Raw genomic sequence first — 24,274 nt, 5'->3', positions numbered from 1 at the left:
TGTTCTCCTCGTCAACATTGCCTTCACCTGCGATTCCCGAAAATATTAAATCATATTTCATGGAGTGGGTTTGGAGTCGCAGAAATTGCTCTCTGAGCTCGTAGTTCTCCCGTTCGAGATCACTATTCATCGATTCAATGTATGAAACACGATCATCCATTTCATGGTGATGGGCCTCTTCCTTCGCTAGAATGTCGTTATGTCGCTTTACTTTAGAGGCAATATTTGCGAGTTCATCCTTCAATAAACACATACTGGTATCAAGGGTTTCGAACTGGATATTTATATAATCAAGGATATCGCGCTTAGTAAGCTTACTTTTCAATTTTGTCCAGTCTATCGTTCATCAAGTTTATATTTGTGAATATCATTTGCATTGTCACGATTGATGTTGATGACGGCGGCTGGGTGGAGGAGGGCTGAGTAGGAGGCGGCCGAGAAGGAGGAGGCAGTATGGGTGGAGACGTCGATGTGATAAACTGGGGAAATGGTGGCGGGGGCCTGTTAGCTATAGGCTGGCCATTCACTATGGAGTGCACATTAGGTTGAAAGTAAGGTGTACTGTGCGCTACATGTACATGTTCAAGGCACTGGCATCGAGTTTGATAACTGTTGACTGTTTGGAAAATGTTCATTAAAAGTTTCATATCCGGATGGGAGAGAATTATCAATCATTTAAGGACCAAACAATGACCTGTGGGCATCGGACAAAATTTGAGAAGTCTGTAGGTTACCAGTTGGTATACAGGAACCCGACACACCTGACTTGGCTATCTTGCTGCGGGGTCACACCTGAGATAGAGTGTTTACTTCTGTGGCATTTTTTCGACGATTTCCCCATGAACGAGATGACACTATACACCTCATATATATATATATCATTCATAATATCACAGGAAAAGGTTAGAAAAAATGTCAATATGAATTGCCAGCTTTGTGCATACCGACCTGTCCACTCTGTCATGCGACAGCGGCTTCACTAAAAGGAAATTAATTAATACGCAAATTGCCCTGCGAGCGCCGAAGGCGCGAGATTTTGGTGTCTGGGGTCTCCCTCGGGAAAAAAATATTACGGTTAAGATTGACTGTGTTGAGTTTTAGCATGCATTTTGATGAATTTGCGAGAGCCGAAGGCGCGAGAAAATTGGTGTTTGAGGGGTCCGGGGGTCTCCCTCGGGAAAATATATTACGATTAAGAATGGCGGAGATGAGTTTTACAATGTATTTTAATGATTTAAAAGCGCTCATAATATGGTAATTTTTTTAGCTAAAGTTACCTGCATTATATTTATGATAATTGTGAATGTCGTCATCATTATGCAACTCTGCTCGATCTGATCAGGCCAAAAAAAGTTTGTTTAGGGTTACATTTTTTAGTGTTTTTTCACTCTAAAATGATGGCCAGAACTGGAGTCTGAGTACAAAATTCCGACTTTTTAATTTTTTTTTTCGTAGAAAAGTGGAAAAAAAATTAGGGTCGGGGGGTAAAAAAAATTAGGGTCGGTCGGGTAGGCTAAACCAGGGATTTATAAGTGAGAAGGATTCGTGACTCTCTGACTTTACATTACTAAACAACACGCGAGACGCCTATGAAACCGGGAGTAAACGTTTTTCTCAACAAATACTTGTCTTATCGAGTCAAACGAAACACCATTGTAAAGTTTATTAAATTTCACGACGTATATTACTTGCTTTAAAGACGGAATATTTAGAGGATATGTCTTAAATTTTTCGTTGAAAATAATCGACAGCTCATGAAATGACGGCCCCGCTTCAGAGAGTAAGACGGTAACCCTCGCACCCGCAAGCTACATCAGAAAATCAGAAATGTTTCATTACCGATAGATTTTTACAGTTAAAACTATTTGATGCACTTGTGATGCCAATTTTATTATATGCATGGGAAATCTGGGGTTTCGAAAATATTAAGAATATAGAAAAATTACACTTACAATTTTGTAAACGGATTTTAAATGTCCGTATTAGTACACCAAATTATATGGTATACGGTGAATTGGGCAGGTTCCCTTTAGAAATTGAAATAAAAACAAAAATGATTATGTTCTGGCATAAACTCGTAACGGGGGAAACGAAATTTATCTACTACAATGTATAAATTATTGTATAAGTTGCATCAGGACTCCGTATTCAGTTCTAGGTGGTTATTATATATTAGAGATATATTGAATAATACTGGTTTTAATGATATTTGGTCACTTCAACTATCTTGTACAGTTAATAGAAATTATCTTAAAACAATTATGAAACAAAGACTACAAGATATCAATTTATTCAAAAATGGTATCATGAAATTGACAGTTCCTCGCGAGGACAAATGTATTCTTTTTTTAAGTCTCAATTCAATTTTGAACCATACCTTTTGAAACTGAATCATAACCAACGTAAATATCTGTGTAAATTTAGAACTTCTAATTTAAAATTCCCTATAGAGACAGGCAGATGGAACAACATCCCTCGCGAGGAAAGGTTATGTCCTCTCTGTACAAATTGTGTTGGAGATGAGTACCACTATCTATATGTATGTAATCATGAATCTGTTGTAGCATTACGAGAAATTTATATGCCAAGATACTACTTTACTAATCATAATTATCGCAAAATGAAAGGAATGTTTACTATATGCAATACATCTCTATTAAGTAAAGTAAGTAGTTTTATTCAGAGAGTAATTAAGCTTCTTTAAACTATATAAGGAAAAATAGAATTGTTAGTTTCAATGTATTTAAATTTGCCTATTGCTGACTGTGTCCATCTATTATTTCCTTCTTTATTTTCATTTTTATAATTATTATTTTTGTTCCTTTTGACCTCTTGTTGCATATGTACATATATCATGAGTGAATAAAAAATCTTGAAATCTTGAGGCTGCGCCGGCGAATATCAAAGGAAAATCAGTCGTCGCCCAACGTCACGGTCAGTGCACAAACACAAAAGCGCTTGCCTTGGACTTCCCCAAAACCCAGTGTGACTTATCCTTCTCATGTACGTCCTTGGCTAAACAGACATTTTTTTGCCTCATAAATGAAAATCGGCTTCACACCATCGGCACATTGTTGTGTAACTCAAAAACTTGAAATAATGAATTGATTGTCTTGCTAAGACATATAAACAATAGTATAATCCCTTAATCAATTGATAGACATTTGTAGTCTAGTTCATGTACACGTGTATATATAGCATTTTTACTGTTAAATGATTGAACATTATGTGCATTCATGAACGTTTTCTAAAAATGAAGTTCGAAAAATGTGTAGGAGGACCCTTTTTTGTTTCAAATGTGCATTTTTAGAACATTTCAATCGGCGAAAATGGGGGGGGGGGGGGGCAAAAAGACATGTTGACAAAAATTAAATATCCCCTATATTTAAAGGCCCACTACCTTTCCGGAGCAAAATTTAAAGGTGTCTAAAAACATTAATTACAAAAGAATATATATATCGATGGTCTAAGATGAGGTTACAACATGAAGTTTATGCAAGATGTCCTGTGTAATATACCTGATAACAGTTGGGTTTCATTTCGGTGTTTTGCCTTCTGGCGCAGTGATGATCAAACTACCGCGCGGTATTTAGGACGACGGCGGGAAACATAAGACGACCCGCGTTATGAAAATTAACATTTTATCTATCTAAATTGAATTCTTATTGTTCAGAAGGTAATGATAAGTGTAGCATTACCGGTAAGTTGATAACTTTTGCGACTTTTTTTAAAACTATCAATCTCGTTTTACATTTCCATTTTAAAAATTAAAAGCCGTTTCGGAAAGGTAGTGGGCCTTTAATTCATGCTCCCAGATCCAGTGTTGGTTTTAACGGTTAAGGAACGATAACTTCTAACTAACATATACATTCTGGCTGTCACTTCTACGTCGAGGTCTCACATACGCTTTGGTGGTATTGGGACTTATCAAGCGTTAAGATCACATCGATTGTGACTTTCGTCTGCCATTTTGGTTACGAAAACAAGGGCATGAGATCTGGATTATTGAGAAGATGGCAAGCCTCTGCAGATTAACGACGTCACGGATTGCTTCAGGTGAGATAGGGCTTATTTGTGAAACACACATACGGTTGTTTATCTTTTGAACTAATTAAAAAATGTTTATGCTCATTTAGGCTTATGAAAATTAAAACATAATCTTGCGTGCCTGGCTCCTGTACAGTACATACAGACTGCAGACAGTTATGTAACAAAATAGAACTGAATAATTTGATTTCTCAATATCTACTCGAAACTTACCAGGTAAATATGAAAGTTATGTCATAAGCCTACAAAGTTTCTTTTATATAACAATCAAGAACATGGATCATATTCCAATTTACTGCAACACTCGCTAAATTTGAGTGTGATATTGATTATGAAATTGAATTGACAGCTCTGTGATAGATAAGACATACTCGGTGATTTTTCAAGGTATTGTGGGAAAAGTTTTTGTAACAAATTTGGAATTTTTAATCGCAAAAAAAGCACTTTTGGGAAAAGGCTACCCATTACTGAACATGGTATAATAAGTGATTAGATATTGTAAAACAGTAAACTGTTTCATTTTATCAAAAGGTGACGACCATAACAACAGTTTCAGAGTAGTTTTAGATTAAACAACGAGGGAGAGCTATTCGGGTTTTGTTTGTTTTGTAGAGATTTGATTTGTGAATTTTTAATTGTAAATGGGAAAAAAAATAGGGGGGGGGGTGTTGGCTTTGGGAATGGGATCGTTAACCGACCCAAGTTATATAAGGAGAAAAATCACTGATACTGTATCTTATAATACATTTAATTTTGTTATTACCATTGAAAAATGAATTATTGTGTGCTTATTGGATGCATGCATATATATATGCATGTGTCATTGAATTTTTTCTCAAGGTACATGTACCTGTACAGGCTGGGGAACCATCATTTAAAAAAAATGGAGATTTGTTCAATTGATTTCTTAACGTTGTAATTAATGTAGGATTTCTAGGTATCTAAATAATCTTTACCTCATAACAGTTCAGTTTAATAACAGTTCCATCGATTTAAAATCAATTTTATAATAACACCAGTGGTTTTAAAAAGACTGTAACATATCGTGATAATGTCAAGTTATAGAACAAATAATCATAACCTGCCTCCACTCCGTTCCTGGCAGGGTATGAATTCCACCCCTTTGCAGATAGTGTTGCAAGCCCTAATGTGAGACTGATAAAAATATATTTTTCAGATAATGTCCATATGTTTGTAGTAATAGACCAGTACCAATTTCAATTGTAGCTCTAATTATAAGATAACATCATTATCTGTCTTTAACAGTACAATGTTGCAGCTAGGATTTCGTATGCCTATACCTAGACATCAACTTACATTTTTCAATCTGATCATTTCAATTCAAATATGAAAAATTGTTTTATTCTAATATATAATCTCATTAAAATAATATGAAAATATGTATGAATAATGAAAGGAATCCAAAATGCCCACGAGTCTGTCATATGTTAATCGTATTCTTGTATGTTTCAGCTGTACAGAAAGTGCCACAGCTTTCAGTAGCGTGTGTGAGAACTAATACAACAGAAGCAAAGCCTGAAAAGGTATTTGTACTATGTTTGTTCATCAACTTAGAGTCACAAATTCATGACTGGCCAGGGCTGGGGAAAAGTACTCGTCCGCTCGTCTAGACGAGTGGATTTGGCCATCGGACGAGTGAATGTTGACATCACGCTTGTCCGTCGGACGAGTGAAAAATTCTGACAATGACTATATGACCTACACCTTATTAATTATATCGTTTCTCGGTAAATTTATATAGGGTCTGACATTCGTAACGGTTTCTTAAAAATACGACGAAGCAATGATAAGCTTTCGTTTTCTGCATCATTCTAGGAATTCCCGACTTTCGTTTTCAATGCGCATGCGCATGTACAGCATTGTAACATGAATAAATCCGAGGTCTATTGATATCGTAATCAAGAGTCTAGAGGTGTATCGAAAAACAAGATGTCACAGCGAAATTTGCTTCGATCAGTTTTTAGCGACATTCGCCTCAAAAAAATCTTACCAGTAAGCTAATGGAGTTAAAAATAATATATACCTACTACATTGGAAAGTAAGTTAAAATATCGACCCTTTAAAAAGATATCTTTTTTATAAAACACTTGCATACAAAATTGTTTGGGAATTAAATGTTTTGTAGGTCTTCTTGTAAAACTGTCTGTTAGTCATGTTATCCCGAATCGGCATCAATACAGTTCTAACAATCAAATGGATATATCTAAAACCGCTGTAGGCTAATATATACAGTCACATCTACTTATTTATCTGACAAATATTGCGGACAAGTAAAAATGTCATTCGGACGAGTAGATTGTGATGAAGCACTTGTCCGACGGACGAGTACATTTCAAAATTTTTCCGCAGCCCTGCTGGCCATGGGTCAGAGACTAGGAATGATCAAACTTCGAATACTTTTAAGTATGCTATGGCAAGCCTCTGCAGATTAACGACGTCACGGATTGCTTCAGGTGAGATAGGGCTTTTTTGTGAAACACACATACGGTTGTTTATCTTATGAACTAATTAAAAAATGTCTATGCTCATTTAGGCTTATGAAAATTAAAACATAATCTTGCGTGCCTGGCTCCTGTTCAGTACATACAGACTGCAGACAGTTATGTAACAAAATAGAACTGAATAATTTGATTTCTCAATATCTACTCGAAACTTACTAGGTAAATATGAAAGTTATGTCATAAGCCTACAAAGTTTCTTTTATATAACAATCAAGAACATGGATCATATTCCAATTTACTGCAACACTCGCTAAATTTGAGTGTGATATTGATTATGAAATTGAATTGACAGCTCTGTGATAGATAAGACATACTCGGTGATTTTTCAGGGTATTGTGGGAAAAGTTTTTGTAACAAATTTGGAATTTTTAATCGCAAAAAAAGCACTTTTGGGAAAAGGCTACCCATTACTGAACATGGTATAATAAGTGATTAGATATTGTAAAACAGTAAACTGTTTCATTTTATCAAAAGGTGACGACCATAACAACAGTTTCAGAGTAGTTTTAGATTAAACAACGAGGGGAGAGCTATTCGGGTTTTGTTTGTTTTGTAGAGATTTGATTTGGGAATTTTTAATAGTAAATGGGGAAAAAAATAGGGGGGGGGGGTTGGCTTTGGGAATGGGATCGTTAATCGACCCCAGTTATGTAAGGAGAAAAATCACTGATACTGTATCTTATAATACATTTAATTTTGTTATTACCATTGAAAAATGAATTATTGTGTGCTTATTAGATGCATGCATATATATGCATGTGTCATTGAATTTTTTCTCAAGGTACATGTACCTGTACAGGCTGGGGAACCATCATCTTAAAAAAATGGAGATTTTTTCAATTGATTTCTTAACGTTGTAATTAATGTAGGATTTCTAGGTATCTAAATAATCTTTACCTCATAACAGTTCAGTTTAATAACAGTTCCATCGATTTAAAATCAATTTTATAATAACACCAGTGGTTTTAAAAAGACTGTAACATATCGTGATATCAAGTTATAGAACAAATAATCATAACCTGTCTCCACTCTGTTCCTGGCAGGGTATGAATTCCACCCCATTGCAGATAGTGTTGCAAGTCCTAATGTGAGGCTGATAAAAATATATTTTTCCGATAATATCCATATGTTTGTAGTAATAGAACCTGTACCAATTTCAATTGTAGCTCTAAAGATGACATCATTAGCTGTCTTTAACAGTACAATGTTGCAGCTAGGATTTTGTGTGCCTATACCTAGATGTCAACTTATAGGATGTTTCTCAATCTGATCAATTCAATTCAAATATGAAAAATTGTTTTATTGTAATTTATAATCATATCAAAGTAATATAAAAATATGTTTGAATAATGAAAGGAATCCAAAATGTCCACGAGTCTGTCATATATGTTAATCGTATTCTTGTATGCTTCAGCTGTACAGAAAGTGCCACAGCTTTCAGTAGCATGTGTGAGAACTAATACAACAGAAGCAAAGCCTGAAAAGGTACGTACTATGTGTGTTCATTATCAAATTAATGACTGGCCATGGGTCATAGACTAGATTTGATCAAACTCTGAATGCTTTTTAGATATTGAAACATCTGATGGATGGCTATTATTCAAATCGGCTTTTGTCTATGGTCCGTCCTTAAGCTTCTGTCCATCGGTCCTTTGCCTATCCGTCCATTAACAATTCTTGTTATCGCTATTCCTCAGAAAGTACTGCAGGGATCAGTTTTGAATTTCTGATGTAGATTCCCTTAGGGCTCTAGTTGTGCATATTGCATTTTGGGACTGTGATTGGTTAAAAAGATGGCCGACAGGCTGCCAACTTGGATTTTGATTTTTGAAAGTTGAAATTTGTTATTGCTGTTCTTCAGAATGTATAGAAGTGATCTTTCTCAAAGTTCATAAATGGTTTGTAGTTCAAGTTAAAAAGCAGGGAAAGATCCTTCTTTCCATTGTCAGACATAGATCATTCTTTGGTGGGTGCCAAGATCCCTCTGAGATCTCTTGTTGCTTTTAGTTGTTAAACTTTGATATTTCAAATTTTAATATGTTTCCTTGATTTACTCTTTACAGTATAGTAAAGGCACTCATCAAAATTTGAAATCTAGTTTTCTGGACTTGCCTTAAAATCCTGGGGGGGGGGGGGGTGGGCCCACATCAATTTGATTTCAGTGTTTTTTGCTTGGGTCAGAACAGTTGACATAGCTTGAAATTAAAATGTATTTTTTTTTCTTGATCAATATCAATATCTGGAACAGTTTCACCCTCAATCTAATTACCTTTATTACAGACAAAATATGGTCCTTTGAAAGATGAAGACAGAATTTTCACAAATTTATATGGCAGACATGACTGGGGAATCAAAGGAGCCATGGGCCGAGTAAGTAGGACACACAAGCTGCCAGCAGAGTTCAATTTTCAATATAATACATATACCGTATCACATATTGTACTGATTGAAAATTCCACTTACAATATTGAATTCAACCACTTTAGATTTTATGAATCCTAATTTATTCTGTATTTGCATATTACAGAGTTATCTGCAATTGTGGTTAAGGATTGATTGTGACGTCATCTGTTTGCGAGCATAACGTCATACTTTTCGGAGAAAACAACGTAAATTGCACCTATAAAATAATAACGTCACAATGGATACCTATCCCCAAGGGAGCTAACTCTGTAATATGCAAAACGGAATAAATGCTCAATGGATTGATTTGTGAACATATTCATGGTAATGTTAAGTGTTAATTCAGATTTGCTTCTATTTGATATTTTCTTTATATTGATTATTTAATGTAAATCTAGAAGTGGAATTGAAATCTTCACTGTGATTCCTCATGGCCTTGTACATTTTAGGGGGACTGGTACAAAACTAAGGAGATCTTGGATAAGGGACACGATTGGATCCTAAAGGAGGTCACGACCTCGGGGCTGAGAGGTCGTGGAGGGGCAGGTTTCCCTACTGGAATGAAATGGGGATTCATGAACCGGCCCAGTGATGGAAGGTACAGCTTATTGTTACCACCATAGAAACTACATTTGAATTTAAACTAAATTGATTGAAAGGAACATAAAACACTATATTTAATATAGGAAAAGGCCTTAAGTCTGTATATTTTGTTGGGCAAAGCCTTCCTTTAAGGTCAGGTCACTGAAATTTTGTTTTCATAAATTGGTTTAATCATATAACTAAGCAATGTGTAACTTCATTTGTGTTCATAAATGTTGGTATAACAGCCAGGAACAATGATTTAATGTTTGTTTTCAGACCTAAGTACTTGGTAGTAAATGCTGACGAGGGAGAGCCAGGGACGTGTAAGGACAGGGAGATAATGAGGCATGACCCACACAAGCTGGTCGAGGGCTGTCTCATAGCTGGTCGCGCTATGAGGGCTCAGGCAGGTCAGTAAACCAACTCGAATAGTCCTATCTTTGTAATCCTCGTCACCATAACCCTCTATGAGATGTTGTAAGATCCTCATCACCTTGAGGCCATACAAAAAAATATTTGTGTTTCCGGTATCCCAACAGACTCTATAAAATCAGTGCTTAATAAAAAACTTTTTATCAGTTTTGTCCTCGAGCAAACAAATAACAACCTAAATTTTGTTTGGTTATTCACAACATCAAGAATTTTGGTACAAATTCTGTAAATCTAAGAAACAAATAATCTGCTGGAAATCAAATCCATGGTTTATATAAGGTTGACTGAAGTCAACTTCAGTTTTCATTTTGCAAGGCAATCAAATCAACAGTTTAAAACATCTAATGTTGTAGTTGAAGCTTGTGCACTGTTTTTTTTTTTTTTTTCTTAAATTTTTTTCAACCTTCAATCTACAAAACGTGTGAACATTTATCCACCAAAAATATGTTTGCATATATAACATTATTATCAGTATGTCATTTTAAATTTTTCACTGATTAGATATTTACTTATAACTTGGATATTGATAGTTTATTATGCTATTACTAACTGCTTTCTCTTTCTCTACTAGTTCTGTCTTATTGCAGGATATTTAATTCAGGATGATCAGAATATGATTGAATATTGTAGTTAGTGTTATACATTACAGCGTACATCTACATCAGAGGAGAGTTTTACAATGAAGCGTCGAACCTAAATGTGGCTATAAAGGAGGTGAGTCAATCCCTTATATAATCATCTCATCAATACAATACACGTCTAAAATAGTGAAATTCTAATAATTATCTAGAACTTAATGGAAATCTGAAATATATTTCAATAACAATTGGAAGAACTAGGTGTTTTTAGCTCAACTGGCCCGAATGTCACAGACTGAGGGGAATTATTAGAGTCTTTGTGGTAATAACTTAAAAAAAAAAGAACCAGGTGAGTAATACAGGCCCTCTGGGCCTCTTGTAATGAATCATAGGAGTAATTATAGTCTTTACATCAAAATAGCTAGATAACCCAAATGATACAGTGTGGCGGAGATGTTTAACAAATCATGATTTGTTTTAGGCGTACAAAGCTGGATTTATTGGTAAAAATGCCTGTGGTTCTGGCTACGACTTTGACGTGTTTGTTCACCGTGGGGCTGGGGCCTACATCTGTGGAGAGGAGACTGTAAGTATCAGATCAACAGTAGTAATAGAGTGTAAACGATGTAATAGGATTATCTTCCTTTGAAAGGATTATCTCCCTTTGAACAGGTTTCAAGTTTTAATACAAAACTTCTTCGTTACTTTTTAACTATGGTAAGGTCCATGTCCTTAATACGGCCAAGACTTGTTCACGGTCGTGCTAATTTTTAGATTAAGGTTAAAATTGGGGGTGTGGAAAATACATTTTCAATTTTTTTTCACCCCAAAAAATTATCCATTCTGAATACAAGATGGATTCATGGTGAATTCTGCACTCCAGCACTGACATATATACTGGCTTCATTATATAATAGATTGTATAGTTGATTGAAAAAACATTTGTTGTTGATTATTCCCTAAACCTAATTCGTTCATTAAGTAACACACATGTGAGAATCTGTAAGGCTAGAATAATGAGTGTATTGGTGTCTATTTACAGTCACTGATCGAGTCCCTAGAGGGTAAGGCTGGTAAACCCAGACTAAAGCCGCCATTCCCTGCTGATGTTGGTGTGTTCGGCTGTCCTACAACTGTAGCCAATGTCGAGACTGTCGCCGTAGCACCGGTAAGTTTTTTTTTTATTATTAGGTTAACGATCTATTAACAGCCAGGGTCATATAAATATAAGGACGTGCCAGGTTTGTTGGTGGAGGAAAACTGGAGTACCTGCTAAAAAACACTGACCAGTGGTCAGTACCTGGCAACTGCCCCACACGGGATGCAAACCTGCATCCCAGGGGTGAAGGGCTTGTGGTAATATGTCGGGACATCTTAAGCACTCGGCCACAGTGGCCCCTCACCGGTAAGAGGTCAAGTTACTTACTGGTATGAAATGTACACATGTCCGTCAATGATAATCAGTTCTCGGGATTTCTAGGAACGTTCATGGAAAAAAGAAATTGCGAGAATGTCGCTTGTCCTATTTAGACAGCAACCCGGGTACACATTTTCAAACCCCAGATACCTCCCTGACTAGTAACTGGGTACTTGTGAGAGCCCTGGTGCGTTTAGATATACATGTATAAATGAATTTTTGCCTTTAATTGAAAATAAATTAGATTTATTTTCAGGAAAAGGTGGATGAAATATCCCTTAAGACCTTCCACACCTCTTGGAAACTGAAATAATTATGATTATTAGCTCGTCTATTCGAAGAATAGTGGGAGCTAATGTTGTCACCCCGGCGTCGGCGTTAGCGTTGGCGTCCCATTTCACGTTAAAGTTTTTGAGCAAGTTTCTGTTTCGTCAATTGTTTAAGCTTAAGTCATCATAAATGTTTATGATTTTATTCTCCTGATGTGTATGGATGCTGAACGTGATAATACAACCAATTTGGGGCCCTTTAGTTTTTTTTTGAGTCTGTTAATTTGTCATATTTCCATGTTAAAGTTTTTTGAGCAAGTTTCTATTTTGTCAATTGTTTAAGCAAAAGTCATCATAAATGTTTATGATTTTATTTTCCTAATGTGTATGGATGCTGAACGTGATAATACAACCAATTTGGGGCCCTTTAGGGGGTTTTTGAGTCTGTTAATTTGTCATATTTCCATGTTTAAATAGTAAATACTTGAACATCAACTTCTTCTGAATAGGCGAGCTTTGCTGTTCTCCAACAGCTCTTGTATGTAATGTTGAGGCATTGCAAATCTATAAATAGAATCACTATATAGCACAATGATATTGTTTATTTTAGGCCATTTGTAGACGGTCTGGTGACTGGTTTGCTTCATTTGGAAGGGAACGAAACCGTGGTTCAAAGGTAAGGGCAAACTTGGTGCTCATTTCATCATTTTAACAATACTTGGTGTTTAATTGTGTGTGTATGTGTCTAATTAACACAAAAAATAATGAAATAATCTATTTTGCTTTTGGTGTATGCGCCATCAGTACTTTATTTCATATAGGACATAGTGCAAAATTTTCGTCTTGAAGTAAAATTAGAAACTCAAACTTTCCATTGGTGGTAATGGTGTAAAATGAGTAACTTTTGCAAATGAAGAAAAATACTTAATCGTCTGCTTCTGTTTTCGATAGAGAAAAAATACCATTTGTCAGCGGTGGAGCATCTTTAAAGATGCTCCACCGCCGACAGAGCATAAATGATATTAATCACTTGAACGATAATTGGTGTTTAATCGTGTATATATGTCTAATTAACACAAAAAAATAATTTATTTTGCCTTTGGTGCATGCGCAATCAGTACTTAATTCCATATAGGATATAGTGCCATGGAATTTTTTCGGGATGCATTTAATTATTTTTTGTAACTTTAACTTGAAGTGAAATTAGAAGCTCAAACTTTTCAATGGTGGTAATGGTGTAAAGTAAGTAACTCGTGTTTTTGATAATGAAAAAATGTCATTTGTCAGCGGTGGAGCATCTTTAGTATGTCTATAAAAATGCATCCAATTTTACATAATCAGTAATACTTAATGTGACTCTTCAGCTCTTCAACATTTCCGGCCATGTAAATAATCCTACGACTGTTGAGGAGGAAATGTCCATCCCACTACGGGAGCTGATTGAGCGACACGCTGGTGGAGTGATTGGGGGCTGGGATAACCTGCTGGCTGTGATCCCTGGGGGGTCCTCTACACCACTCATACCAAAAAGGTAACCAGCCTGCATGTTTATTGCTGAGATGTTTTGTTTTAGTGGTAAACATCAGAATTATGTAACCCTTCATCACGATCTCTTAGTTCTTTGTTCTATTCTGTCAGTATTTTCATTATGGTGCAGGGTTCTCAATAAGTTTTTAGGTCATCTGACCGAAGGTCAGGATGACCTATTGTCATCGCGTTTCGTCCGTCGTCGTGCGCCGTCCGCCGTCCGCCGTGCGCCGTCCGCCGTGCGTCGTGCGTAAGACTATTTATACAAAAGCCTACTCCTCCTTCATTCTTTGATGGATTTCATCCATATTTGGTTTGAAGCATCATTGGGGAAGGACAATCATATTTTATATAAATGAGCCTGGTCCGACCCCTAGGGGCTGAGAGGTGGGGCACCAAAAGGGCAAATTTTCTTATTTTAAGCTTTAAAATCCTACTCCTCCTTCATCCTTTGATGGATTTCATCCATATTTGGTGTGAAACTTTATTAGGGAAGGACAATCATATTTTATATAAATGAGCTTGGTCCGACCCCTAGGGTCAGAGGGGCAGGACCTCAAAGGGCAAATTTTCTTAATTTTAGCTTTAAAATCCTACTCCTCCTTCATCCTTGGATGGATTTCATCCATATTTGGTGTGAAACTTCATTAGGGAAGGACAATCATATTTTATATAAATGAGCCTGGTCCGACCCCTAGGGTCAGAGGGGCGGGGCCCCAAAAGGGCAAATTTTCTTAATTTTAGCTTTAAAATCCTACTCCTCCTTTATCCTTGGATGGATTTCATCCATATTTGGTTTGAAACATCATTGGGGAAGGACAATCATATTTTATATAAATGAGCCTGATCCAACCTCTAGGGGCTGAGAGGTGGGGCACCAAAAGGGCAAATTTTCTTATTTTAAGCTTTAAAATCCTACTCCTCCTTCATCCTTGGATGGATTTCATCCATATTTGGTTTGAAACTTCATTAGGGAAGGACAATCATATTTTATATAAATGAGCCTGGTCCGACCCCTAGGGGCTGAGGGGTGGGGCTCCAAAAGGGCAAATTTTCTTATTTTAGCTTTAAATTCCTACTCCTCCTTCCTCCTTGGATGGATTTCATCCATATTTGGTGTGAAACTTCATTAGGGACGGACAATCATATTTAATATAAATGAGCCTGGTCCGACCCCTAGGGGCTGAGAGATGGGGCACCAAAAGGGCAAATTTTCTTAATTTTAGCTTTAAAATCCTACTCCTCCTTCATCCTTGGATTTATTTCATCCATATTTGTTGTGAAACTTCATTAGGGAAGGACAATCATATTTTATATAAATGAGCCTGGTCCGACCCCTAGGGTCAGAGGGGCGAGGCCCCAAAAGGGCAAATTTTCTTAATTTTAGCTTTAAAATCCTACTCCTCCTTCATCCTTGGATGGATTTCATCCATATTTGGTTTGAAACATCATTGTGGAAGGACAATCATATTTTATATAAATGAGCCTGGTCCGACCTCTAGGGGCTGAGGGGTGGGGCCCCAAAAGGGCAAATTTTCGTTCTTTTAGCCGGCCCACTTCCTGTTTTCAGGTTTCACTCTGATCTCAATGAAAATTGGTCTATAGGGGTTTTAATTGATGCTGAACAACGTGCAAACATTTTCGTAAATATTATTGTATTCCAAGATGGCCGCTGGCCGACTTCCTGTTTTAAGGTTTCAGTCTCTGATCTTAATGAAAATTGGTCTATAGGGGTTTTAATTGATGCCGAACAACATGCAAACATTTTCGTAAAAAATTTGGTATTTCAAGATGGCTGCTGGCCCACTTCCTGTGTTGGGGTTCATTTCAGATCTCAATGAAAAATTGGTCTAAAGGGGTTTTAATTGATTCAGAAGGGGGAACTTTAGGTGAGGACAATCATATTTTATAAAGGACCAGGCTAAGACCCATGGGGATAGTACGGCGGAGGTCCAAACTGGGAGCTTAGCTGAAATTTGGCTTTAAAATCTGACTCCTTATATTAATCCTTGAATGGGTTACAACCATATATGGATGAAGGGCAACCGAGTTTGTTCAACAAATGACATTTACCTATTTCAGAAACTTACATATTCAACTAAGGAGTTCCTTGTACTATTTATATTAATTGTTAACCACTACTTTATACTGTGACTTTGTTGTTTTGTGCCATGAGTCAGATGACCGTAAAGGCCCATGGGCCTCTTGTTTAATAGATGGTTGATAATTAATTATATGTGGTTGGGGCCACAAGCCTTAGAGGTGGCCAATACTTATTTCTGATTAAAATAGCCGGTTGTAAACAAACAAATAGACAGCTGTTTTTGCCGGTAACCTGCTTTTAACGAGAACACTGTGGTGATTCATTTGTCAGTTTAAATATCTCTGATGGATTTCAATACAATTTCAGTGTGTGTGATGATGTGATGATGGATTTCGATGCTCTGGTACAGGCCCAGACTGGTCTTGGTACAGCAGCCATCATCGTGATGAACAAAGATGCCGACATTGTCAGGTGTATCTCCCGTCTCATAGAGTTCTACAAACACGAGAGCTGTGGACAGGTAAATTTTACATTGTAAGGTGTATCTCACGTCTCATAGAGTTCTACAAACACGAGAGCTGTGGACAGGTAAATATTACATTGTAAGGTGTATCTCACGTCTCATAGAGTTCTACAAACACGAGAGCTGTGGACAGGTAAATATTATATTGTATTTGTAAGGTGTATCTCGCGTCTCATAGAGTTCTACAAACACGAGAGCTGTGGACAGGTAAATATTACATTGTTAGGTGTATCTCACATCTCATAGAGTTCTGCAAACACGAGAGCTGTGGACAGGTAAATCTTACATTGTAAGGCGTATTTCGTGTCTCATAGAGTTCTACAAACACAAGAGCTGTGGACAGGTAAATCTTACATTGTAAGGCGTATTTCGTGTCTCATAGAGTTCTACAAACACAAGAGCTGTGGACAGGTGTATATTACATTGTAGATTATTTACATTGTTGCGTTGTAGACTATTTACACTGTTACATTGTAGATTATTTACAATGTTACAATGTAGATTATTTACACTGTTACATTGTAGATTATTTACATTGTTACATTGTAGATTATTTACAGTTACATTGTAGATTATTTACACTATTACATTGTAGACTATTTATCTTTTTACATTGTAAATGATTTTCCTGTATATCATGGAGATAGTTACATTGTAGATTATTTACACTGATTGTTACATTGCAGTGCACACCTTGTCGAGAAGGAACAGGATGGATGATGAAGATGATGACCAGATTTGGTAATTAACACATACTTTAAAACAGTTGATATTTTTGTCCTGTAACTACTATGTTACATTTATAAGTTCACCATCATCAGATGGTGGGCTATTCATATCGCTTTTCGTCCGTGGTCCGTCTGTCCTTCCGTCTGTTACAATTATTGTAACCACAACAGTGGCCATCTTGAAAACGTATTTTGAACTTCTTAGTTCTACCTGTGCGATTTGGCTGAAACTTGCCTGGAATGACCCTGAAATTATCTTGAAAAAGAGTTGTTACATCTCTGGTTTATCCCAAACTGAAGATGGCTACCATGACACCATATCTAATTAATTTCCTATAAGGCTATTGCCAATGTATTCAGATGACCGTTCAGGCCCTTGGGCCTCTTGTTAGGACATGACCTATAGTCATTATGTTTCATCTGTCATACTGTGCTGCCCACAGTCAGTGTTCGTAAAATGTTCATCCAAATGACTTCTACTCAATAACCAATAAGCCCAGGGTAATCATAATTGGTCTGTAATATACTAAGATGAAGGGCTACCAAGTTTGTTCAAATGAATGACCTTGACCTACTTTTAAGGTCAAAGTCTTCAAATATTTTGGAAACTTCAACTAAGGCGTTCGCTCTATTGCCTTGTCTATTTTTAGCCACTTCTGTTTACTGTGACTGTGTTGTTTTGTACTGTTAGTCAGATGACCATTAAAACCTATCTTTAATGGGTCCTGTCTTCCACAGAGTCTGGGAATGCTCAGCCGGAGGAGATTGACATGCTGTATGAACTAAGTAAACAGATAGAGGGACACACAATATGTGCTTTAGGAGACGGGGCCGCCTGGCCAGTACAGGTAGGATCTCTTAGCATAACAAGGACAAATTATTTACTGTGTAAAGATAACATGTACAGACGATGTCCTGAAAAATATACTGTAATCTAAAATATTTACTGTGATGATGATCTGTACAGACAACGTCCTGAAAAATATACTGTCATCTAAAATATTTACTGTGTAAATATGATCTGTACAGACAACGTCCTGAAAAATATATTGTAATCTAAAATATTTACTGTGATGATGATCTGTACAGACAACGTTCTGAAAAATATACTGTAATCTAAGTTATTGTCAAAGTGATTAATTTTCATGTTATCTTATCGCTCGTGAAATATACCAAATTGAGTAGGAATATCTATAACCTGTGTATATATCATTTTATTTAATGAACTAATGAATAAAATAATCACATTTATTGATTTGATGTTTTTATATACAACCTAAATAATATCTATCTAATTTTTGATAAATGTTCTGTAAAATTTAATTCTAACTAATAAATATGTTTATTTAATTTTAGGGACTTATTCGACATTTTAGACCAGAACTTGAGCGAAGGATGTCAGAATTTGCAAAGAAACAGCAAAAGGCAACAGCATGATACTGCAGACTTTGGTCTGTTATGTCCGTGTACAGATTCTAGTGACAGTCACGCTTGTTGAAGTTTCACCCTGGATATTGTGCTAAGTGGTGTTTTTGATGTAGTAAAGACAAATTTGACTACAAAGACTATTAAGTGTGAATGGATTGTACATTTCGATGACAGATAAATGTAAATATTTTAATATGTACTTTGTGATACTGGTGCGAGTCGCTTTGACCACAGCTGACTACTGTGATTAAAGGCCCAAAATTTATCACGATTGTTACAGTAGTTCTTTTTTTGTCACTTGCAATGTGACCTACCGTATTCAACCCAATAAGCGCCCATGTCCCTATAAGCGCCCCTCCCCATTTTTGAGGCCTTTATTCCAATGTGCCCAGGCATAAAAAAAGACCAAAGCTACACAAAACTTTATAGATTTCCAATAATTTCGTCTTATTAGCACTTTTTCAATTTTTTAAACGCCCTGGGCGCTTATTGGGTCAAATACGGTGTATTATAAAGTATGACAGTGGTCGGTCTGTTCTGTATGAATACCAGAAATAGTGATCGCCGAAATGAGAGATCTTCTTGATAAAGTGACCTAGTTACGATTACAGGCATGTTTTGTGACATATTATCATTGTTACAAAGATGAATGTAAAATGATAAAGGCCTCTCTGAAGACCAACCCATGATAAACAGAGGCCCAGAGGGCCTGTATCGCTCACCTGTTTTTTTTTTACTACTGAAGACCTATGATACAAAAAATGAAGACAATGCTTATAATTACATGATAGTAAATAGATAAAATAAGTGCGGTTATCTCGCTAATTTATGTACTACAGTAGCCTGTGATCAAAACCTACAATTGTCTAGAATTGTATAGAATTTAAAAAATTTGAATGTAAGTGCAAAGGGATTAGTGGCAGATTACAGGATATACAGAGATGTATACAAAAATTATTATTTTATCATATTAGTTGGTTGCAAATATTAAAGACAAAACAACTGAATCTGTTTCGACTAATGTTAAAATTTTGTAGATATACAATCAATACCAGTACATGTACCCTAAAACCTCATTTATAATCTCTTACTTCGGCGATTGTTATTTCTGGAGTTTTATATAGTTGTAGTTTGACCACTGTGATCATTGTTGTGACAGGAGAAATATGTTACCGTGCCTCAAGATCCATCGAGATTTTTCTTGGAACAACTACTTTCTTGAGATTGTTTTCTGGGTGTAACGGTGTGCAGTCATTCATCATTAGCTCCTTTGCTTGATACATATTCCATCTTTGCATATTACAGAGTTAGCTCCCTTGCGGATAGGTATCGATTGTTACGTCATTATTTTGTGAGCGTAGTTCACGTCGTTTTCTCCAAAATGTATGACGTTACACTCGCAAACACATGATGTCACAATCAATACCTACCCGCAAGGGCAGATAACTCTGTAATATGCAAATATGGAATAAATTAAGGTTGCATCGTCAGTAGTTTGAGTTCTAAGTTTATTTGGTTTATAGATAAAAGTCAACACATCAATTTTCACCAAATTTTCTTTTATTTGCTTCACATGACACAGGAATGTCGCATATACATTGTCTTTATCCACATATACGTTAAAATATTAATTTAATAGATTATACAATTATCGACCTATTTTCAGGTGGATACGGTGAGTTATCAACCCGAGTAAGTGATATATCCCGAGGCCAGAGGCCGAGGGTTATATCATTTTCGAGGGTTGATAAATCACTGTATCCACCCGAAAATAGGTCGATAACTGTTTTATTATATGAAATTTACAAGATATTAACCGGGTCTTCAAAAAGACCTTAATTACTACAATAAACAGGATGATATTTAAATGTTCTTTTTTACAAAAGTAGAAGTCTAACAATTACATGTACAGTATATGGTAAATATCCAAATGCTTCTTGCAAACGGTGTAGACTGGTAGAACCGGAATATTGTATCAACTGCAGCCCGTCTGGCATTCTTGATCGTTTTCCATAAATTGAAGTTTGTAGTTGATCACTGTTGATCACAGTAAACTTTCTGCCTTCCGCCATATATGTTGCCGACTATGTATAATGACGTCACAACAGATTAATCTGACGTCATTGAATGAGGGAAACTCCTGTTACGCTATATTTGGGTACGAATCGACGTCAAAAGTGATAATGACATCACATCTCAAGGGAGTTTTCCTCGATCTATTTTTGACACAGGTTACTGGACTCGCGAGAGGTATCTGGACTGCCTCCAGTAACCTCGCATGCTTTTTGCCGCCTATTTCGGGGTTGATATCGCAGTTGATGAATACTTCTGAGAAACGTTTTGGCCAATCAAATTACAGCAAAAGCACCAGTCATATAATAAAACAAAATATGAATTAGAAAGATGAATATCAATAAATAAGTGTATACTGAACTGAAATGAGAGGTAAGCTTACTGGCCGGCTTTAAATACGGCATTACTGAACAAAACAACAGAAATGTACACAGATCTAGCACCAGGTATCCTAAACACAACTACACTGTTTAACCAGACATTTTTCTCCCGATATATAGGTATGTAATACTGTGTCAAGGTCTATAACTCGGCTGGCCATATAACACTACCCAATTCTAGAAAAAGTGTGATTATTAACAAATAATATACAAATGAAAGGTTTAACCCCTTAACTCCCAACTACGCATTTCTACGCATTTTCGTGTCGGTGTTAGAAAAATCGCAATATCTCCCTTATTTGTTGAGCTATCGGGATACTGTTTACATCCTGTAAAACTACAGATAACAGCCGACAACTATTGTTCTGAGAAAAAAATTATTTGGCATCGTCTTTTTTCTCTTTCAATGAGTTAAAAATTCATGCCAACTTAATTCCGAGCATTTTGAAATTGTTGACGTCGTGTGTCAGACGGCGTAACCGCCGGAGCGGAGATCCGACATTGCATCTCGAATTATGCAACAAGTAGCAAGAAATAATACTTGTATTTCACGGATTTTGTAGTTAATAATGTCAATTTTATGTGTGACTAATTTTATTGAAAGAAATCCGTTCTAACATTATTTTTTTCTCGTAGCATTTACATGTAATAAGTACCATGTGTACTACACAGTAAACTTCGACAAAATCCTAATACAAAATAAACAAAATATTTATTTACCATACATACCAAGAAAGCCGAGAAACCACTGGTCAAAATACACAAATTTGTAATTCATTACATGCCGAAATAAGTTTTCTATTGTTTCTACAAATCAGCTAGTAGTTTCGACGGAAATCACGGTCCGGTACAATTTCTAATATGTTGACGTCATCGGTACAAAACAAGCACCTGTGCGATGAAGATGGGCATCGATTCTGAGTTGATTTTCTCAAACGATATAAATATAAGATAAAATTCACACAAGAAACATATTCAATTTATCATTAGAATAACGAGTTTTGAAACATTGTTTGATATTTGACGAAGAACAAGAATTATATGATGCTGACGACAGCGATATCTATTTATAGTAGTAGGGTATTTCCTGACCGGGACAGCCACTTTCGATTTACAACACGGCCATGTGCAGACGTAGGCCTACATGTATGTGGACATTTTACCTAAATAGTTACCAAAACAACATGACCAACCTTCTGATTATGATATTCAGCAAACAAACTTTGAAGTGATATCAACGTTATTGATGATACAAGCCTACATAACAGTTGTTATGAACATACATTGACAGCTGAATTATACTGTAACTGCACCAAGGATTCCAAGGCACATTTATGTTGAGTAAGTATATTTGAATTTCTCTATACAAAATATACAAAATACATTATCATGTTTTGTATTATAAATATACATGTGTACATTGTAGGTACCCCCCCCCCCCATCACACACACACACTTTGTGTCTGTGGGCCTATTGGAATAGCATAACATCTGTTTGTATGGGTTTGTGTGAGTAATTATTACATGAATGAAAATGCTCTGTTATTTTACAAATAAATTCTACAGATTTAGAACATTATTTGATCAATATACAAGATATATATGTTGTCACAGGTCACAATCTATTTCCACCCCTACATGTAGGTGTACAATGTATAGTGTTACTGCACATTCAAGTTGCTAAAATGGTGTTAACATGCATATGTTTAACATGTCTTTGTCCAAATTCAAGCAATACATGAACATTTATGTCATGTCAGATTTTGTTCTAAAATGGAATATACAACAAATATAAATAATTAAGTAGTAGATATACAGTGCATATACACAATTGTATATGGTTTCAGTGATATTTTATGTATAACTGGTAAGATGTATATAAGTAAGTACTGTGTACATGGACCATGTATATATTTTTTAGACGGTATTCAAATTCGCAGTTGATCAATCCCTCAGTTCAAGGTTTACAAACATGTACTCCAATGATCTATCTCTTCATTATTTACTATAGAATACCAGAAATTGATACCCAGAGGATTTATGTACAAGACAAACATATTATATTACATTAGTTAAATTGTGAAGAAAAAGATAAAATAAAAATACATGTAATCTGCACCTGATGCTCAGAGTAACCAGAGTTTCTTCCAACTCTAACACCACATAATAGACATTCTATAGTATGATATATGTCACTTCACTTAGTCTGGCAATAGATCTAGAGTCATTGGAACCAGAATAGTCTTGCTATCCAGATGGAAACTGGAATGGTGATTTTATTTCTAATTTTAAACATTTTAAGAGATTCTGTACCTGGACTTTATATATATGGATGGAATACCTGACCAGATTAAAAACACCAATGTATCTGCAATAGCTGAATAAGATTATTCATACTGTATTTTGTTTTTCAGTCTCTAATATGTCCAAGCCTTTTGAAATGAGAGTAATGTAAAAAAAAAAAATCAAATCTGACATGAATATTTCATCTTCTTTTCAGGATTTTTTTCTTACCTGTTATGATCAGTTATTGAAATATACTGCCAACCAGAAGTTTTAATGGAAGATTAGTGAAACTTTGAGAAATCTGCTAGATTGTATTACTGCAAAGGTAAGAGTAAACATGTTTGTTAACTTCAATTAATCAGAAATGGATCACAGGGACCTGGCACGAATTTTTTAACCAACAGTATACATATATAAATTATAGTATCATAAATATGTATACTCTGTCTGTTGGGTAAAAACAATCCGTGCCAGGTCCCTGTGTCAAGAGTTTTTTGTTTTTTTTTTAAAGGGGGGGGGGGGGGGGGGGGGGGTGGAAACTTATTTTGGATAATTTTTTTTTTATATATATATAAAAAGGTGTTTTCACCATTTCTTATATTCATTATCACACCTTGGAATTTATACCAAAAGTTTTTATCTTTATCAGTCTAAGATCTATTTTTAAGTGTAACTTTCTAAGCTGTAGTGTATTCAATATGAGCAAGATTTAAAAAAAAAAAAAAAAGTATTTAATTACATACATATAACATGTGTACACATGTATTTATACTTAGTTACTTAGAGTGTACCATACATTTCATTTGATGTTTGTACAACCAGGGACTGCCATTCAAATGATTTTATGATTCTGGGTGTTTTTTACAATGTTTGTTTTATTGAAACTTACAGGTACATCAGTTTGGACTACATGTATATGGACATCAGTGGGTGACAACCTTAGGAAGATAACCAAACTCCGGTTATGAAACTGAAACTCAGCCAGTTCATCACCATTTTCCAATCTGCATTATTAAAAATACCATACCTGTA

General features: G+C 35.7%; 1 protein-coding gene and 2 long non-coding RNA genes across 5 annotated transcripts; 2 read left to right on the top strand and 1 right to left on the bottom strand.

Annotated features, from left to right (window-relative positions):
• The first annotated feature begins 3,900 nt into the window (after window positions 1-3,900).
• On the top strand, window positions 3,901-18,768 carry LOC138309303 (NADH dehydrogenase [ubiquinone] flavoprotein 1, mitochondrial-like). 3 transcript variants are annotated; one of them, XM_069250484.1, is made up of 14 exons: window positions 3,901-4,056; window positions 5,521-5,591; window positions 8,850-8,939; window positions 9,422-9,570; window positions 9,834-9,967; window positions 10,639-10,703; window positions 11,049-11,153; window positions 11,610-11,735; window positions 12,864-12,929; window positions 13,618-13,784; window positions 16,191-16,344; window positions 17,034-17,088; window positions 17,814-17,923; window positions 18,432-18,768. In XM_069250484.1, the coding sequence occupies exons 1-14, from the start codon at window positions 4,014-4,016 to the stop codon at window positions 18,510-18,512; spliced, it is 1,416 nt and encodes a 471-aa protein (XP_069106585.1). In that variant the 5' UTR covers window positions 3,901-4,013; the 3' UTR covers window positions 18,513-18,768. The 3 variants fall into 3 exon arrangements, with proteins under 3 accessions (XP_069106585.1, XP_069106584.1, XP_069106583.1); XM_069250483.1 differs by lacking the exon at window positions 5,521-5,591 and adding an exon at window positions 7,984-8,054 and having other exon boundaries at window positions 3,947-4,056; XM_069250482.1 differs by lacking the exons at window positions 3,901-4,056; window positions 5,521-5,591 and adding exons at window positions 6,479-6,521; window positions 7,984-8,054.
• Window positions 18,769-20,045: 1,277 nt separating this feature from the next.
• LOC138309306 (uncharacterized) lies at window positions 20,046-21,824 on the bottom strand. Its single transcript, XR_011206238.1, has 2 exons — window positions 21,686-21,824; window positions 20,046-20,831 (listed from the first exon to the last, which is right to left on the bottom strand). It is a non-coding gene; the product is annotated as an uncharacterized lncRNA (long non-coding RNA).
• Window positions 21,825-22,041: 217 nt separating this feature from the next.
• On the top strand, window positions 22,042-24,274 carry LOC138309305 (uncharacterized). Its single transcript, XR_011206237.1, has 3 exons — window positions 22,042-22,297; window positions 23,457-23,567; window positions 24,134-24,274. It is a non-coding gene; the product is annotated as an uncharacterized lncRNA (long non-coding RNA).

This window comes from Argopecten irradians, chromosome 15, assembly GCF_041381155.1.
Source record: "Argopecten irradians isolate NY chromosome 15, Ai_NY, whole genome shotgun sequence".
NCBI lineage: Eukaryota > Metazoa > Mollusca > Bivalvia > Pectinida > Pectinidae > Argopecten > Argopecten irradians.
Note: the sequence above shows the minus strand (reverse complement) of the source record. Positions and strands in the feature narration are given on the sequence as shown.